The 19,122-nt window shown below is 46.2% G+C and overlaps 1 protein-coding gene across 7 annotated transcripts in view; it reads left to right on the forward strand.

Moving 5' to 3' along the window:
• Window positions 1–18,761, forward strand: part of Pced1b (PC-esterase domain containing 1B) — a 139,891-nt gene extending 121,130 nt beyond the window's left edge. For 5 of the 7 annotated variants that reach the window (XM_041642681.1, XM_041642682.1, XM_041642684.1 and 2 more), the window contains exon 4: window positions 17,127–18,761. In XM_041642681.1, coding sequence (XP_041498615.1) covers window positions 17,185–18,486 — 1,302 coding nt within the window. In that variant the 5' untranslated portion in view covers window positions 17,127–17,184 and the 3' untranslated portion in view covers window positions 18,487–18,761. Of the gene's footprint in view, window positions 1–7,005; window positions 7,205–8,200; window positions 8,255–17,126 lie in introns of those variants that run through there. The other 2 variants (XM_041642687.1, XM_041642686.1) reach the window with 2 other exon arrangements.
• Window positions 18,762–19,122: the final 361 nt, after the last annotated feature.

A 19,122-nucleotide genomic window follows, 5' to 3' on the forward strand; every position in this document is an offset into this window, starting at 1 on the left:
TCTCCATGAGTTCGAGAACAGCCTGGTCTACCAAGTGAGTTCCAGGACAGGCTCCAAAGCTACAGAGATACTCTATTGCTGTGGGACAATGGTCTATACCCTTGTATTTTAAACGCTGATTGGCCAGTAGCCGTGGGGCTACCAGGCAGGAAGTAGGGGTGGGGCAATGAAAACAGGAGAATGTTGGGAAGAGGAAAGCTCAGTCTGCAGTGGCAGATACAGAGGACGAAAAATGTTACTGCCTTGCCAAAAAAAATACCAAGCCACGTGGCTAACACAGACAAGTATTATGGGCTAATATAAGTTACAAGAATTAATAAGAAGCCTGAGCTACTAGGCTAACCAGTTAATGATTAATGTAGACCTCTGTGTATTTCTTTGGGACTGAACGACTATAGGACCAGGTGGGACAGGAACCTCTGTCTACACTCTGTCTCGGATGGGGGAAGGGGGATATACAAACTGGCCAATTCTTGAAGAGAAATAACCAAAACTATTGTAGGTTATTATATTCATGCAAGCAAGGAAAAAACATGGGTTTTGATTTGCTGAATTTGGCTGTCACTTAAAGGTAATCATGCATAGGTTTGATTGCAAATACCTGTTAGCTGAAGAAAATGCATCTCTATGTAAATATTGAATGGGCTGATTTCTGGCCACTCATAGTACCCATTCCCAGAAGAGAAGCACTGCTCCATCAACTAGAGAAGGTGGATGAAATAGGTAAGCGTAAATTAGTCTGTGTCTGGGACTAATAAAGGTTTGATATTGAAGAAGCACTATTGGGCTAGGGGCAGAATGTTTGCTAAATGTCTGTGAGGCTGTGGGTTCCATATCCCAACACCACCAAAAAGGAGGCAGAAAAGCCCATTATTATTTTTCCCCTTATGTTAAAATAGGTCCTACTCTGTAATTAAAGTAATTGGTTAATGTAATTGTTTTCTGTGCTTGGATTTAAGTTAACCATGACTCTAAGTATGGATTTGTAGCATCAGCCTACATTAATGCAACCAAAAGCAGAGCCCCTCGGCTGGAAAGGCCGCTCAGAAGCTGAGAGTCCCTACTGCTGTGGCAGGAAACCTGAGAGTGGTTCCCAACACCCATGTCATGCAGCTCACAACCACCTGTGACCCCATCTCCAGGAGGTTTGATAGCCTGTGTAGATTCTGCAGGTACCTGCACTCATCTGCAAAAACCCATATGCATACACATAAATTAATGATAATAATAAAATTATCCTTTAAAATCCCAACAGAGGCAGGTGGATCTCCAAAAATCTGAGGCCAGCCACATCTACAAATGGGGTATGGCAAGCTATAGCTATATAGTGAGACTTTGTCACAAAACAAAAAATAAAATAAAATAATGAAAAAAAAAAACCCTCACAAATGGCTGGGTGTGGAATGCTCCTTTAACCCTAACACCCAAGAGGCAGAGGCAGGTGGATAGTGAGTTCAAGGCCTGCTCTAAACCTGCACCCACCTTGCTGAGAAAAACCAAAGAACTCAGCCAGCAGCCTTAGTGTGTGGTCCCTTCTTGTTGCTCTGCAGGTACAGCCCGTCTCCCCCCACCCAAGAGACATGTTCCACCCTCTGTCTCTTGCAATTTCTAATACCACCTTCCCATCCCCTCATTCCTGGTGGCCCAGATGTGTTCCTATCCAGGGCCAACCCCCAGTCACAAGTGTAATTGATAATCTGCCCTTACCAAGGCAAGGACGTGGCTCTAGTGACTCTCTGACGTCTTTGTACCCACTTCCCCATTGACTGGGTCGTCCCACAAGCACACAAGCCTATGGTGGTAACTTATTAACTCAAAGAGAGGAGAATGAAGAGACGGGCCGTGGTGACAGCGTGGAGATCTTTATTCTAGACCCCTATGGACACACTGTCCAGGTCTATGTTCTCATTCAGTCACTGCATTCACATAGTGCTTATTACGGCCACCATTTTACAAATGAAGAAGTAGATTTAGAGGGATTCGGTGACCACCAGGGTCATGGAACCATATGAGACTCCATTAGGTGTCACAATCTGTTGGCCCCACAGCCAGGCGGTCTCAAGTTAACTTATTCCACGACATCACAGCTTTGTCCTCCGTCCACACCACCAGTGGATGTGGAGTTAAATTCCTGGGAGCGTAAGTTTCAGTGCTCTCCACACAGGAGAACACAAACCTAGGGCACAACCAATAAAAACCCAGAGACAGAAATTGGAGTTCAGCCTGAAGGTCAGAAAAGCAAACCGCCAGCCACCAGCTCTCACCTCTGCCTCAGTCTGAGATGGCGATCCTGCCTCCAGGAATCTCAGAATGAGACTGTGTGAGGGTTGTCTCCTCTCCCTATAGTCCTCTCTAGTGCACCCCTACTGCCCGGTTTCTATGGTAAACTAGTGTGGCTACTAGGATTAAATATGTGTGTCACCACTGCCTGGTCTGTAAGGCTAATCAGTGCAGCTGTTTTACTCTCTGAACTTCAGGCAAGCTTTATTTATAAAATACAAGTGAAATATCACTGCACAGACCCTAAACCAAGGTCAGTCATAGGCTGCATCTCCAAAGGATAGCTTTGTCTGCATCTGGGGTCCAGACTGTCGCTGATCTGAATGGCTCTACTACTGATATTGTCAGCCCAGTAATAGGTTGGCTTTTTTGTTTATTTGCTTTTTAATAGCATTTCAATTATTTGACCATTTGGAAAAATCTGAATGGTTTTTCCAAACGAATTTTGCAGTTTAATATCTGTTTAGTTTGGCCCTCGTCTATAACCCAGACAAATTGTCTTAGTAAAAAGTGATGCTAGATCTTCAGGAAGGAAGACAGGTGTCAGTGGAGGCAGGAAGGGCACATGCTACATCCTGCCTGACAAGTCCCTTTGACCCTTAGGGGCCTACACTTAGGCAAGCCCAGAATTTTTTCACTCTGCCATAGAAAAAAAATTTAAGACAAGATGGCATGAAGTAGAATTGAAATTTATTAAAAGACTTGTTTGTTTGTTTTCTGTGAGAAGTAGGGTTTCTCTGTGTAGCCCTGGCTATCCTGGAACTCACTCTGTAGACCAGGCTGTCCTCAAATTCAGAGATCTCCCTGCCTCTGCCTCCCAGGTGCTGGAATTAAAGGCATGAGCCACCACCGCCTGGCAAAAGACATTTTCGTTTTGCTTTGTTTTTCAAGACAGGGTTTCTCTGTAGTTTTGGAGCCTGTCCTGGAACTAGCTCTTGTAGACTAGTCTGCCCTTGAACTTACAGAGATCCACCAGCCTTTCCCTCCCGAGTATTGGGATTAAAGGCGTGCGCCACCACCACCCGGCCCAGCAAAAGACATTTTTACCACGGATCTTTAGCACAGGGGTAATGCAAAGAGTTGTGCAGGGGAAGAATAGATACACCGATGTGTGGATGTAGGCTTCTCAAAGGAGCACTCTGTGTATGGTTAGATTTATTTTACTGTTTTATGTATATGAGTAGTTTTGCTTGTGTGTGTGTGTGTGTGTGTGTGTGTGTGTGTGTGTGTGTATATGTATATACCATGGGCCTGCCTGATACACTTGAAGGTCAGAAGACAGTGTCAGATCCTCTGGAACTGGAGTTTATTGTAAGCCAACATGTGGGTGCTTGGAATCAAACACAGTTCTCTGCAAGAGCAACAGGTGCCCTCAGCCACTGAGCCCACTCCAGCCCACCTTATTGTTTCGTTGTGTCTTCATCTGTGTGTGTTGTATTCATCTGTGTGTGTTGTATTCATCTGTGTGTGTGTGTGTGTGTTGCTGACCTGAACTCAGGTCCTCGTATTTGTGCAGCAGACACTCTCCCAACCAGCCATGCCTCCAACACCTTGACTGTCTTTATAGTGACTATGTCTACGACCTGTGACTTTCTATGTTGAATTGCTCAGAGAGTATAATTTAAAAGAAGGCTTACAGGGTAGAGAATTTGCTTTCATAAACAAAATTGCAAAGTATACATTATTGTTCAGGTTTAGGAATGAGAGCGAGGTTTTACATATATAACTCAAGGTAAATAGATCATTTTACCTGTATGTCAGCATGCTTTATCGTCTCTGACATACCTATCTGAGATGTCTCAGGAAAACATCCATTGTCTCTGCACTCATCTTTGGCTTTATTGGTGGCCCAGAGCTTCCTACAGTCAACACGATAATCGTTGCTATACGGAATCCCTTCAGTTATGAAATATCTGTATAGAGTGTTTTTGATAGAATAATCAGTCTAGCGTCTTTGAGATCTGGGAACACAGAGACTCACTGCAGAGCCTATGTAGCTTGGGCTCACTACCAACCCCCTAGGTAGTCAAGGATGACCGTGGATCTTTGATCCTCTTGCCTGCATCTCCCTATTGCAAGTGAGCACACATAGTACCATTCATGTCCCGTCAGTTTATGTGACAAACAGAGCCTAGGGCTTCATGCACAGCAGGCACGTGAGCCACATCCCCAGCCACTACCCTTTCTATAACTAAACAACATAATTCAGCTATGCTTAACCCTGGCAGCACCCCCACCTGGCAGCAAAGATGACCACTGAGCAGTTAGTTGGAAGGACTGGCTCTAAAATCCTTCCCTGCTCTATCAGGAAGTTATTCGAGTTTGTGCAGAGTCTCCGGTTCACCACCTACAAAGTGAAGGTGCGGCGAAGAGCCTGCTGCAGTCATGAAAGGGGAGCCCTGGGAGGAAGGAAGTATATTTAGGGGTGGGTAAAAACGAAGCTTCAGTAGGCTCTTCATTCAATGGTGCCAGATCAGCAATGGAGGCTGTCGACATGGCTCAAAATCGAGGCTGGAAGCAGGAAAACCAGCCGCTGATCTCAAGCAACCTTATTTTATTTATTTTTTTGGTTTTTCAAGATATGGTTTCCTGTATAGCTTTGGAGCCTGTCTTGGAACTAGCTCTGTTGACCAAGCTGGCCTTGAACTCACAGAGAGCCACCTGCCTCTGCCCCCACCCTCTGCCTCCTGAGTGCTGGGATTAAAGGTGTGCGCCACTGCCGCCCAGTGCAACCTTACTTTAAAGGTGAAGCATAGAAGCCTGACCACCACTTGAATTTACTACTGCTCTTCTGTTCTCTGGGCTCCTGATTACAGAACCCCTAGAACCCTCCCCAGCTTCTCACAGTGCCCAGACTTGCTGAAGCTCAGACCTTGGAAACATCTGAAACTCATTGTACAGAATCCAGGTCAGGGCAGAGGCCCTCAAATTATAGAATAAATTTTAAAACAATCAGGTTATCAATTGGGTTCTAGACCAAAATCGTGTCTGGAGACACTGTAATGATTGTATTACAATTCATTAAAACCTAGAAAACAATTTGGTCAAGATGAAAAAAAAATAGTTTAGGCAAGATGCGGACCATGCAGAAAGTATACCGTTAAATTTTAAGGCACACGTGCGGTGGTTGACATAAAATATTTTTCAGGAGACAACAATGAAGTTCACTTTGTAGACCAGCTTACCTGTAACATAGTGAAAAAAACAAAACCTCAAACAAAGAACATAGGCTGTGCACTTCAGGAAGGTCCTGGGATCCTTTGTTGTTTGTGCTTGAGACAGGTTCTCCCTCTGTGGCTCAAGCTGGCCTAGGTACCAATCCTCCTGCCTCCACCCTCCCAGTGCTGGGGTGGTAAGCATGCGCCACTACACTTGGCTCACTGCAGTTAGAAGCTGGGGCTGTAGCTTGAGGTAGAGGGTAGAGGGCGGGACCTAAGTCAAACACACACATACACACACACACACACACACACACACACACTGTAATGAGCGTGGAAACAGATCCCTCTGAATGAGTAAAAAAAAAAGGGAATCTATAGTGTAGGTAAAGTAGGAAATCTAGTATAAGGATAAGTATAATATAGAAAATAGAAAAGAAAACTGTGTGAAGTAGAAAACTATTAAGGTGAAATATTAAGAGAACATTTCTTCCCACTTAGAGGCTGCATCCAGTAACCTTGGTAACAAAAGTAATCTTGCCACACAAGAAGGACTCCACCCTTCTGTGTCCAGTCGAGACCGAGAGCCTAGGACATCTGGCTATCAGAAGGATCGGACTTAATTTTCTATATTATACTTATCCTTATACTACAGATTTCCTACTTTACCTACACTGTAGATTCCCCCCTTTTTACTTATCCAGAGGGATCTATTTCCATGCTCATCACACACACGCACAAACACACACACCTCCATTCTAATGCTCTGAAGTGCTTAAAGCACCTACTAAAAGTTCACTATTTTCAGAATTTTTTTTTTTTTTAAAAAAAGCTTCTCCTCCTAGTCTTTTCTGATTCATTTCCTCCTTCTTTCATCTAGGTTTTTGTAGGGGAGGTGAGAGCCCCTCCCACAAATGAGATCATTCCAACCAGAACCCAAGGCCAGTGCTTATCTGTTAAATCACAGGCCCTTTTCTTTCTAACCAGTAGACAGTTTCTAGTGGGAGTCTGAGAGAGGGACTAGAAGGGACCAGTGCTGGTTCTGACCTTTACCTCCTGTACCTAGGGCTGCAGTCACAGGCTGGCTTTTTCTGGGCAGCCATGGGCCCATATTCCCACTACTAACTGTGGAGGGTCTGTCCTCCCACAGCAGGGCGTGGGCAGATCTAGAGGGCTCTAGACGGAAGTTGGGACGCTGGTTGTAAACAGAGCCCCCCCCCCCCACTGCTGGAATCGTAGCTACTGAATAAGAGACAGCGAAGCCAGACATCTCTCTTCCAGTCTCCCCAAATCTCTTTCTCCAGTTCCTCCTCCCCACTTCTAAAGCTTTCTACATTGTATTCGCCACACCTGGATAATAAAAGCCGAGGAACGGAACCGTTAAGAAACAGGAAGGGTCAAGATAGAGTTACATTCAAATTACGGAGACAGGCAAAAGGAACACAAATTCGGAGCCAAATTTCTACTTCATGTTTCATCTACATCAGTGATACAGTCTTAAACTTCGGTCATTAGTCTTTCAAAAGCAAGAAAGCAAATGCTGTGTGTATCCTGTTATTTGCCCCAGAGGCCACCGGAAATGGCATCACCTCCCCAGACACTGCCTTATGAACGTTCCAACACCCAGCGTTGAACTTATTTACCCCGAAGACAGTCTGGGCCATTCAGATCTACAGCCAGGAAAGGACTCTCTCTAGGGACAAGATCTGGAATCAACAGAGAGACACCTTTTTTAAAAAAAAAAATACCACCAGGGGTTTCAATGAGTAAGTACCTCCCAGCTTGCTTTTTTCTTTCTTTTTTCTTTTGCTAATGAGTCTCCTTTTAGTCCAGGCTGCCCTCCTACTCCCCGAGGAAGCTCTGAGAAAGACCTTGAGAGATTACAGGGCTCTGCCTACCATTTTCTTTTAAATATAAATTTAAATTTTCTGACAGTCTTTTCTCAGATCCCTTCTGGTTACAAGTCGCCGGGCAAGTGGGGGGATGGGGGCTCCAGCCACCAGACTTGGTGGCACCGAGGGACCAGATGTTACGTGGTCTAGACTGGTAAACAATTAATTTTTTTTTAAAGGTGCAAGGAAACAGCCAATTCAGTGCTAAAGGAAAGAGGATGTGCAACGTCTAGTTATTGGCTGTGCAATCTTGTCTGTTGCGGTTGCCCACAGAGGCTTGGCATCCCAGCCCTGCTTTTCATAAGCATGTGATGGCAGGGAGCTCAGTCCATTTTTCAATCTTGATTTTTGAATGTGTAAATGAGTAAAATGGAAGATACCTAGTTCATAAGCTTCTTAAGAGGAGCACACAGATAACCAAGCAAAGCACTTAAATATCGCCCGAGGAGTCTAGATAATGTTACAGTTCAATACTTCATTTCACTGCAAATAATAATAGTATTTAGTAATAAAGCTAGCTAACATCCTGAGTGGTGGAAATGGACCCAAACAAACTCCACACCTGTTCTGTTTCCTTGTAGAAAATACAGGCTTTGTATAAAATAGTTTTTCCAGCAGAGAGTAACAAGGAGGAAACAACATGCAAATTTTTCTTTCTAGATAAATTTACTTCCTTCTTTTCATTTCAGCAAATATTTATAGCTGGAGTTAAAAGCTTAGGTTCTACCCAAAGAAAGGGAACCGACACCCCAAGCTTCTCTAATCCATCAGAAGTTGCCATCAATACCAGGCCAGTTCTGACTTTTGATAGCTGAGCAACTTTGGGCGATTTTGCGTAACTTCTGCCTGCCTCTGTTGATTTCTCTGTAGGTGGAGGTAACTAAAAACTGGGTTGTGAGAGACTCAAACAGTCCAGTCAGCAAGGTCAGTGCTCCTTGAATGTCCACTGGAAAGAGGCGGAAGTGGATGGGCAAGTGAGGGCACATCAGGGGAAGACGCTAAGATCACAGGACTCTGGGAACATTTGGGATGTGGAGGGAGGAGCTTGTGTCTGAGAAGAGCTGCTTTACTGGGCCAGTAAACACAGCAGACCAAGTGTTTCGGAGCAGTGTCCTTGGAGGAAGGCTAGGCCAATCCCTGAGTAGCTCTTAAGAAGCAGATCCGTGTTTGCTCCTAATTTCTCTCCTCTCCTCTCTCTCTCTCTCTCTCTCTCTCTCTCTCTCTCACACACACACACACACACACACACACACACAGATGGGGGGTGGGATTTGTGGAAAATAAAAAAATATTAGCCATACAGACTAAGGAAAAACAGCAGTGAAAGTGAACACTGCTCCACTTGTGAGAACGTTGAAAAATCCTAAAGTATATTTTCAATATACATGTGTATCTGTCTACCTTACATATCTAACAATGGAGTGTATAACCAATATATTATATTCTGTATGGCCTACAATTAACATTAACATACAGTTTGCTATATAAACATAACATAGATGCACATGTCTTGCCTAACATGCATCAGACCCTGGGTAGGATCCCCAATGCCCACCCTCAAAAAAGTGGAAATAAATAGCAATGGTTGGGTTGAGATACATTCAGGATTTCAGGTTAAGGATTTTTTTTTTTCTTTTTTGGTTTTTCGAGACAGGGTTTCTCTGTGGTTTTGGAGCCTGTCCTGTAACTAGTTCTTGTAGACCAGGCTGGTCTCGAACTCACAGAGATCCGCCTGCCTCTGCCTCCCGAGTGCTGGGATTAAAGGCGTGCGCCACCACCGCCTGGCCAGGATTTTAATGTTTCAAGAAGAGTGGAAACAGCCATTTATGAAAAGTAAGAACGACGTGACCCAGCTTTTTGGATGGAATTCATTGTCACCAGATCATTGATTTCCATCCAGAATTGAAGTTCTGAACACACATACAGCAGGCTGCCGTCATTCCAGGCCACAACCAATATTTACCTGGAGGAAGACTGTCCAAAGGTCAGAAGGGAATTGTCTCGATTTGGTGAGAGGATAAAGAACCCTGAAGGATTTGGAAGGCTATTGTTACTCCTCCCTTCCCCCCACTAAAGAATTTTACCCACCTGAATGCCTGGAGTTGAGGAGACGCTGGGGGGCTGGGGTGAGGAAGGGTAACCATCAACTATTAAGAAATCACTGGTAACTTAGTGGTTCTCCTCCCCTCCAGGCCACGAGGCCTGAAGCAGGGAGAGTGCAGATCTGGTGGGGGGCGGGAATCTCCAGCTGGATCTTACCCCAGGGCCAAATCCCGGACCCTCCCACTCAGCCTGGTGGCTTTATTGCCTCAATTCTGAGTCATCTGCATACAAATAGTATTGATAAGGTGATGGGTGGTCCTTCGTCTTCCTCCTGAATCTGGGGAAGAGAAGCCATTTGCACTCTGACTTGGAAAACGGGCGAAAACCTGAGCTAGATAGGGCAAAACTGGGATAGCTCGCAGGCCGGAGGGTGATTGAAACGAATCTTGTGGGAGGCTGGAGAACTGGTGAGAGTGCCTTGAGAAAGACCAGCTTTGAGGGAATCCCTGAGAAAGAACGAGAAGCACCGCAAAGGATCCAGGTCACAGAACCCAGTGACAGGGACCCCGGAGGGCGCTGCAGAAGTGTGGTCCGCAGCCGCGGGGCAGGTCAAGAATCGGCCTTTGAAAGGAAGCCAAGAAGCCAGTGCTGATTTACTGACAAATGTCTTCGGGTTTGAAGCGATTGGAAGCCAAGTTAAAATCAGAGGAGGAGTGAGTGGGAGGAGAGGACGGGACACAGGCAGTGCAAACTGCGCTTTAAAACTGGCCTTGAAGGCCAGGCAGTAGGACAGGCCTGGAGGTGGAGCCAGCAAAGTTACCTTTCTTTCTTCCTCTTCTCCCCCCCCCTTTTTTTTCTTTTTTTCTTTTTTCTTTTCTTAACAGCAAGAAATTAGCAGGGTGGGAGCTAACCTTAGGACTAGTGACTGAAATGCAGACTGCAGGGTTAGTCCGCTCTGGAAAGATAGCTTGAGGGTGTAGAGAACTCCCGCGCGACTTGGCTGTTGGCTTTCCCCAGAAACAGGTACGTGTCCGCCTTTGCACTCGGTGGGAAGGGGGACCTCGGGGTCGGGGGCTCAGGGACTTGGGGTCCTCGGGCTGTTTTCTCTAGAACCTGAGTGGGGCCAGTTTGCTTTGCTGGAGTTTAAAGGGGGCCTGGTGTTCTGCAGGCGTGGCTAGGCCTTTGAGACGCCGGGTGCCCTCTCTTCCTCGCTGGGGGAAACCGAGGCTCGGAGAGAGGGGCCTCCAGCCTGAGACCAGTATGGCACTGTGTCTTGGAGGTGAAAGCCAGGTTGCCAACTCAGGATATTTTCCTTACCCTAATAGACAAATTAGAGGGGAAACCGAAGTAACGAATCGGGGTGGTAATACTAAAAATTTAAAAACCTGTATACGATCGAAATCAAGCTTTTAGGAACTGTTTAAAAGATCCAAATGGGAACCTGGCAGTGGTGGCACACGCCTTTAATCACAGCTCTTGGGAGACAGGCAGGCGGATCTCTGAGTTCGAGGCCAGCCTAATCTGCATCGTGAGTTCTGGGACAGCCAGAGTTACAAAAAGAAAACCCTTCTTTCTTTTTTTCTAAAAAGTGATGCCACCCGCATAGTGAGTATCAGGATCTTCTACTTATCCTTAAATTTACTCCTTGCATTTCTTTCTGTAGCCCTTAAGATTTATAATAGATTAATTAATATGGGAAAACATGCATACTTTAAGAGTTTTTTGTTTTTTGATTTTTCGAGCTTTGAGAGATTTCAAGTTTTGTAACTTTTCAGACTCACAGTGTTTGAAGTTCTTCCAGTGATTTATCTGCCAAATCGCAGCGTTATTGAATGTTGGTGGGGTGAGCAGGTACAGCCACGTTCCCAGTGTGTATCCACCTCTACGCCAGCCTAAACCAGCCTAAGCCGATTTGTAGCCACCGGAAACCCACTTTAAAGGCTGGATGTCATTGTGGTCACAGGTCGCTACCAAGTTAAATATGCAGAGTGACGGCTGTCAAGGCCCTGGCACACACTGGAAACTACATTTTTCCTAATAAACTGCAGGCCTGAGGCCTGTTAAACAGGTGATGCCATCTGGCTTGGGAGGATGAGATGTGGGCTTCCCAGTGGCCACCTGGCAGTGGTTTCCATGGTGCCACACTAAACCACAGTATTACACAATGCCTATATATATTTGATGTGGTCCTAAAGCCATTTTTAAAATACTGTTTCTCCCACTTTTGGTGCTGTGTAAAGTAGATATTAGCTTACTTGCCCCAAATCAAAAGTCTGTGGCGAGTTTCCAGGCCCGAGTTCAGAATGCAGTGACTGCCCTTTCCCCCAGAAGCTATCACTGTTCAGGAGTTAGCAGGCCCTGGGGGCCACTCTGGGATCCATAACTGATTAGGCCCCATGCAGGCTGTATAATTTTTGACTGACTAGTTCAACTTAGAAAACGAAACAATTGCCAAAACATAAGGAAGTCAAAAGGTCCTGAGAAATTATTTTTTTGCATTGCCTTAAAATTGGAAGGGATCTTGGAAAAGTAAAAAATAATTATTTGAGCTGGGCATTTTTTAATCTCAGCACTCAGGATGCAGAGGCAGGCAGATCTTCATGTTCAGGGCCAACCTGGTCTACATATCAAGTTCCAGGCCTACCAGGCTACACAGTGTAACCCTGTCTCAAAAAACAAACAACAACAACAAAAAAAAACCCCCAGAACTGATGATAGATAGATAGGTTCCCCCTAAATGCCTTTAAAGGGAAAGGAGCTGTTTGAAGGACGTTGAGTGGGCTTTAGTCAGGTCATGGTGATGAGGGTTCCTGCTAGAAAGCCAAGCAGCATCCCAATTGTCAGATCTGTCATCATGCTTTAAGACATCTCTGTCCCATCTCCCGAGCAACCAGCCTAGTTCGTTTTCACTCTTCCAAAAACTAACCTAATTACCACAAAACATTGATTAATGAAAAATAAATGTTCTGGGTTTGGTTTGCAATAGCTATAAAGTAATAGCCAAAGATTTATAATTCATGCCTTGTGAAACTTCTGAAAAATTAATTATCCCCAAGTAGAGAAAGAAATACAAGCAAATTGGCTTGAAAGTCATTTTTTTAAAATAGCGGTAGCTGTTATTAATGCATAGTTCTCCCGCAACTTTAGAGGCCCAGATCTTGCAGCACAACAGCTTTGGAGAGTCATGAAACTTTTTAAGAGTGGAATTGTAGGCCTTGTACCCCTCTGAGTCCTTAGACACAGCCTTGGGTACTTCTGCACACAGCCCTCCTGCAGAGTCAGCCCCCTCTTATCTGTCCTTGGCAGCCTTATCTCTCCCCTGGAGGGAAGGGAGTAACTCATTTTGAGTTTTCTTTTTGAGCCGTCCAGCACCAGGCCCCCCACCCCCGTGCTGGGATCTTAGGTGTTTACACCGCCCAGCTGAGACTACCCTTTTGTACCTGGTTCTGGAGTGCCATTGTTTCCTCCCTAATTAAATGAGTCCATGAAATCGCTTCCAGAACTAATGAGGGACTTCAGCAATTTGCTCTAGCCTGACTATATTAAAATCCCTGTTTGTTTCAGTTTTTCTAAATAAAAAGAACCTGAAACTGGAAGTTTCTGGCCTTCGTTAAGTGTCTGAGAAGATTCGGGTTTTTACTAAAAGTGTCATTTAGTTTTGACCAGTGTTGAGTGGCTTCCTAGCATGGCCCAGTCTTTCCCCTGGGGACCAGGCAGAAGGTGTGTGACTTTGTCCATCTGTTTATTGTGCGCCCCCACCCCTTGATTTGGTTTCAGCTGCTTACTGGAATGTTCTCTCTCCCTCTCTTTCTCCTTGATGCTATCTGCACCTTCCCCTGAAGGACAATGGAGAATTCTTGCTGGTCTGCTTGACTGGGGGTGGGGGACGCAGCGTGTTTTCCCGAGGTTCTCTGGTTAAGATCCTGCCACATCTTTCCTTAGGGAAGTCATTGTTTGCAGCATTTTGTTCTCCTGGACTATGCTAATACCTGGTTTAATATTTGTGTCTCTTGCTTGAGACTGAAGGATGAGATGTCATAGAGTCATTACCCCTACCCCCAAGCACACACAACCATCCACCCTGGGTTTCCATCATTGCCTATGAATAAAAACAAATAAGTCCATGATTCCTATAACCTTTTCTATCACATAGGAATGGGGAGAACGATCCCTCTCTCATTTTGTAAACATCAGCTCCCCTGTGGTCATTGTCTCCTTTGGTTTTTGTGGAATCTGGATGAAAGGTGAACAGTTCTCCCCTTTGCAGATGGTTAAACTGGTGGTGTTCAGTAGCACGGCTCACTGAGAATCACTAACTCATACTGGTGCGAAGAGCTCGGCAGGCCTTGTTCTAAGTACTTTACATTTGGCTGGAGCCTTGGTTCAGGTTAAGAACACTGCTGCTCAGAACCAGGCAACCACTCAGTCTGCTCACAAGTGCCCTGAACTCCAGCTGCAAGGAATCTGACAGTCTCTACTGGCCCCTGGGAGTGTCTGCCTTCATGGCAGAATAAACAGAATATCGGAGTGCTCCACACTCAGTCCTCATGTTTCAAGAGAGGCCAAGTAACTTAGCTGCAGGCAAAGAGCTGGCAAGGAGAGCTGGTGGCCATCCCAGCATTGTGGATCCAAAGCAGTGTTCTTCTCTAGCATGGTTTTTCTTGTTTTTGATCCAGGCTGGCCTTAAACCCCTGATCCTCCTTTTCTGTCAAGCTGTGTGCTATTACAAGCTTGCACCACACCTGACAGTTCCCCCTGAGGTTCTCCCTTCCCCCTCCTGTTATTTATTTATTTTTTTTCCTTTTGATATTTTGAGACAAGGTCTTACTGTGTAGATCAGGCTGCCCTAAAACTTGTAGCAATTCTCCTGCCTCTGCCTCCCAAGGGCTAGCATTATGGTCCTATACTACCAAGCCTAGTTTATCAATGTTTCTAAGCTCAGAAGACAAATAATGTTAGCTCATTCTTTCCCCCTCTCTTTTGGAGACAGCGTCTCCTGTTTGGTGGCTGGCCTTGAACTCACTAAGTAACCGTAGATGACTTTGATCCTCCCAAGGGCTGCTATTACAGTTTGTGCCACCACTCCCTGGTTGTGTGGTGATGGGGATGCAGCTCCTGGCTCTCCGTGGGCTCTATGAGCCACATCTCCAGCCCTGTGTGCGCTCTACTTCATGCACGGGGTTGGTGCACCACAGTGATGAGCTATTATTGTTAAACTTTTTTCCTCTTTGGTTTTGTTGACAGGGTCTCACAGTGTAGCCTTGGCTGTCCCTGGAATCAAGTAGACCAGGCTGGCCTCTAAGGCATAGATACCCAGCTGCCTGTCTCTCCCAAGTGATGGGATTAAAGGTGTGCCACCACTCCCTGTAGAACTTCTTTTCTCAGAGCAGTAATAAAAACTGGGGGAAGATAAGTCAGTATTTTTACCTGTTCTGTGAAAACTCAGTATTATGCTCCCTATTTTTTTTTAAAGATTTATTTATTTATTATGTATACAGTATTCTCAGTACTCTTCCTGCAGGCCAGAAGAGGGCACAGATCTCATTACAGATGGTTGTGAGCCACCATGTGGTTGCTGGGAATTGAACTCAGGACCTTTGGAAGAGCAGGTGGTGCTCTTAACCACTGAGCCATCTCTCCAGCCCCTCCCTATTTTTTTTTTTAAGATTCATTTATTTATTATATATACAACATTCTGCCTCCATGTATGCCCACACGCCAGAGGAGGGCGCTAGATCTCATTACAGATGGTTGTGAACCACCATGTGGTTGCTGGGAATTGAACTCAGGACCTCTGGAAGAGCAGACAGTGCTCTTAACCATTGAGCCATCTCTCCAGCCCTATGCTCCCTATTTTTATAGTTTATATTTGTGACCACTTAAAGCCACATGTAGTACAGCCCTGACATTTGTTAGCTGGGCCTAGTGTCCCATTCCTTTTCATTGCAGCACTCTGGAAAGCAGAGGCAAACGGATCTCTTGAGTTCTTCAAGGCCAGCTTGGTCTACCTAGTGAATTCTAGGACAGTGAGGGGCTACATAGTGAGACCCAGTTTCAAAGACAAAGCTTCAGGTGTCGTGGTACATTCTTAGAATAACCAGCACTCAAAGGCTAAAATGGAATGATCAGGCGTTTGAGGCCAGCATCGATTATACAGCAAAGTCTTTTCTCACGAAATAATGAATGACCATGCGCACCGTTAATCCTCCCAGCACTGGGGATGCAGAGGTAGGTGGATCTCTGTGAGTTCAGAGTCAGCCTGTCTACAGAGAAAATCCCAGGATAGCCAGGGCTATGCAGAGAAACCCTGCCTCAAAAAACCAAAGGGGGAAAAATGCCTAATTTTTTTTTTTTAAACAATTTAATGCCAGTTATCCGCCCATGCCTATTAAAATGTTTACAGTGTATATTACCTTAGAGTTCTCTGGGCATAGTGGATCCCAAGGGCTTTCACACCGCCGGAGTGGCTGCTATGCCCCTGCCTGGGTGACGTTTGGAGTGTTGAAGTGGGAGTCTACTTTTTAGTTGTCCCAGGGTGTGCAGCCTAACTGCACATGAGGTTTTGTGTCCCTGTCTCACAGGGTCCCACAACAGAGGCTGACCTAGCCAGTAGACGAGGCTGGCCTTCAACTCACATAGATCCTCCTGCATCTGCAGTTCTGGGATGTGAGGTGTCGCCGCCACCGCCTGGGTTTCATTTGAGGTTTAACTCAGCCCCGGGGACCTGCAAATTCACCAAGCGACAGATTGACAGGAGACTAGAAAGGCAGTTTGGGAATTTACAGGCCAAGAAAGGCTTGGAAGAAGAGTGGAAACAATGCCAGTCATTAGCATTTTTCCTCTGGTTGTAGAAGCAGAAGACTGAACCTAGAGCCTGCGTCAAGTGAGGCCTCTATCCCCGGAACCTTTTTGTTTCTTTTTTTATTTTTTTAAGCGTGTGGGTGGCATTTGGGGGTGGGGTATAAGCACACACATACACGCTCGAGTCTGGAGACTGGTGGTCAGTATGCATGCTTTCTTTTTTTAAAAAAAAACAAGCAATATTTATTTGTCTTTCTGGGTCTGAGAGGTGTCTTCCTCTTGCCATTTTCTACACCGCTCCCCCCCCCCCATTTATTTATTTATTGAGACGGGTTTTCCTTATGTAGTATTGGCTGGTCTGGAATTCGTTAGACTCACCTAGCCACCCACCTAGCGTTTTGAACTTACAGAGTTCTGCCCGCCTCGGCCTCCCAAATGCTGGGACAAATGGCGGCCATCACCAAGCACAGCTGCCTGCCTTATTTTTTGTGAACAGTTCTTTTACTGAACCTAAATCTTGCTGTTTTGGCTAGACTAGCTGCCGGGAAAGCCTCTGGGGTCTGCTCGTCTGTGCTTGGAATTTAAGCTGTTAGTGCCTTTTTTACCCACTCAACCATCTGCCCAGCCCAGTAGTTGGATTTTTTTTTTTTTAACACATTGAAGATGTTTTGAGCTTCAGGAAACGGTGATTGTTGGAAGTAAACAGGAGGTAGATGGAGAACAAATTGCAGGCCTAACAGACAGATCAAGGAGGGTTTCTGCTCCTTCCCTCTTCCAAACCCTCCCCACACATACACTTCAGGCCCAGTTTTCTGGAGCCAGCAATGTGGGTTTTTTGGGGGCACACACCCTCAGGCAGCAGTTCCCCAAACTGTACTTATCCCTTATCTTTCTTAAGCTTGCTGTTCTGCCTAAGGGTGAGCCCCTCCCAGCGCTCTCTCTTCTGTTCTAGCAATTCCCAGACCCAGCTTGTGCAAAAGAGGGAGCTAAGAGGCGCCACACAGGGCATCATGGTTCGCCTGTTGGCCTCCGAAGTTCAGCAGCTTCTCCATAACAAGTATGTGGTCGTCCTTGGGGACTCTGTACATAGGGCGGTGTACAAGGACCTGGTGCTCCTGCTGCAGAAGGATTGCCTGCTCAGTCACAAGCAGCTCAGAACCAAAGGGGAGCTGACATTTGAAAAGGATCAGCTGATGAGGGGAGGCGAGCTGGACACCCTACACAACCGCACTGACTACCGCGAGGTGCGCGAGTTCTGCTCCGACCATCATCTGGTGCGCTTCTACTTCCTCACACGCGTCTATTCTGAGTACATGGAGAGCGTCCTAGAGGAGCTGCAGTCGGGCACGCATGCCCCAGATGTGATCATTATGAACTCTTGCCTCTGGGACGTCTCCAGGTATGGGCGGAATTCCTTGAGTAGCTACAAGCAGAACCTGGAGAACCTGTTTGGGCGCATGGACCAGGTACTGCCCAAGTCATGCCTGCTAGTGTGGAACACTGCCATGCCTTTGGGTGACAAGATCAAGGCGGCCTTCCTCCCTCAGAAGTGTAAGGGCCAGTACCGGATCTCGGTGGCCACCCTGAAAAAAAGAGTGAGCCAGGCCAATTTCTACAGCCATGCCGAAGCAACAAAGCGCTGCTTCGATGTGCTGGACTTAAATTTCCACTTCCGTCAGGCCAAGAAGCATCTGCAAGGAGATGGGGTGCACTGGAATGAGCATGCACACCGCCGGCTCTCCTACCTGCTGCTTGCCCACATGGCTGATGCTTGGGGGGTGGATCTGCCCCACCGAGACCCATGGGAGCCTGGTCCTGTCGTGTGGGAAGGTCCAAGTCAGGTAGAAGAATGGCAGCCCCAGGTCAACAGAGGTCCCCAGGCCTTTGCCTTGTCTCCACCCATGCCTCTTCCCAGGCCACGCCCACTGTTCCCACCCCCTGGCTTGCCCTTAAGGCCCCCCCCACCCCTCCTAGCATGTTCCCTACCCCCACCTCAGGCGACACCCCCATTACCACACTATCCACAAGATGCCTATTTTTCCTCAGACCATGTTTTCCAGTCAGATGAATTCTATATTCATTCAGATGACCCCCCACCTACCCACGGAGGATATACCTTTGAGGGTGACTTTAGTTTTTATCCCCAACCACCCGTGCCCAACTTCCGCCCACCCTGTTACCAGCGCCAGGCCCCTGTGGTACATAGGGGTTTCCCAAGGCATCTTGCTCGCGGCCCCTATATGCCCTGGAGAGAGAGGCCCAGGCGACCACAAAGACATGCCCCAGCCTGCCTAGAGTCAAGGCCTCAGTAGTCTGACTTAAATCCCTTTACCTCTGGGTGGGGCTATGTGATATTGACTTTCCCTTTCACGTCCTAGTCTCCACACACTGACCTTGCTACTTAAGCCCAGCTAGTCCCATCTTGGAAGTCTCTGTGTTCACTGCTGTTAGAGACGAGGAATAGCACACTGGCCCACTCCTGCTGCCTGAGGAGGTCTCCTCTCTCTGAGTGACCAAGCAAGCATTCTTACTACCTCCCCCCCGCCCATCGCTATTCTTGTTGCCTTTTTGTAAAAATAAAATTGAAATACAGAAATGGTTTCCGAAAGTGGTTCTGCCTGTTGTGTGTGAGAGCATGTGTGTGTGTTTCATGGCTGCCTCTCCTTGCAGTTAATCCATTAGCTCTTAGAGCAAGGACTGTAGTTTTGACAGCCCTTTAGTAAACTATTCAAAACAGCTTAAAGGAATTCCAAGAGAGTTCCTGTAAATAGATTGGAGTCCTCACAAGGAAGCGGCAGAAATGGAACTTTTCGGTGATTCGAATTTCTCAAAGAATTGATGACTTTTAGGACTAGAAAAACTAAATACATTAAAACATCTACAAATGGGAAAACTGAGTGCAGGAAATGTTTTGACTAGCCTTTCCTACTACTTTATACTTGTTACTG

This window comes from Microtus oregoni, unplaced genomic scaffold (genome assembly GCF_018167655.1).
Source record: "Microtus oregoni isolate MIOR12 unplaced genomic scaffold, Mior012 000077F_ref0000221, whole genome shotgun sequence".
Classification (NCBI taxonomy): Eukaryota; Metazoa; Chordata; class Mammalia; order Rodentia; family Cricetidae; genus Microtus; species Microtus oregoni.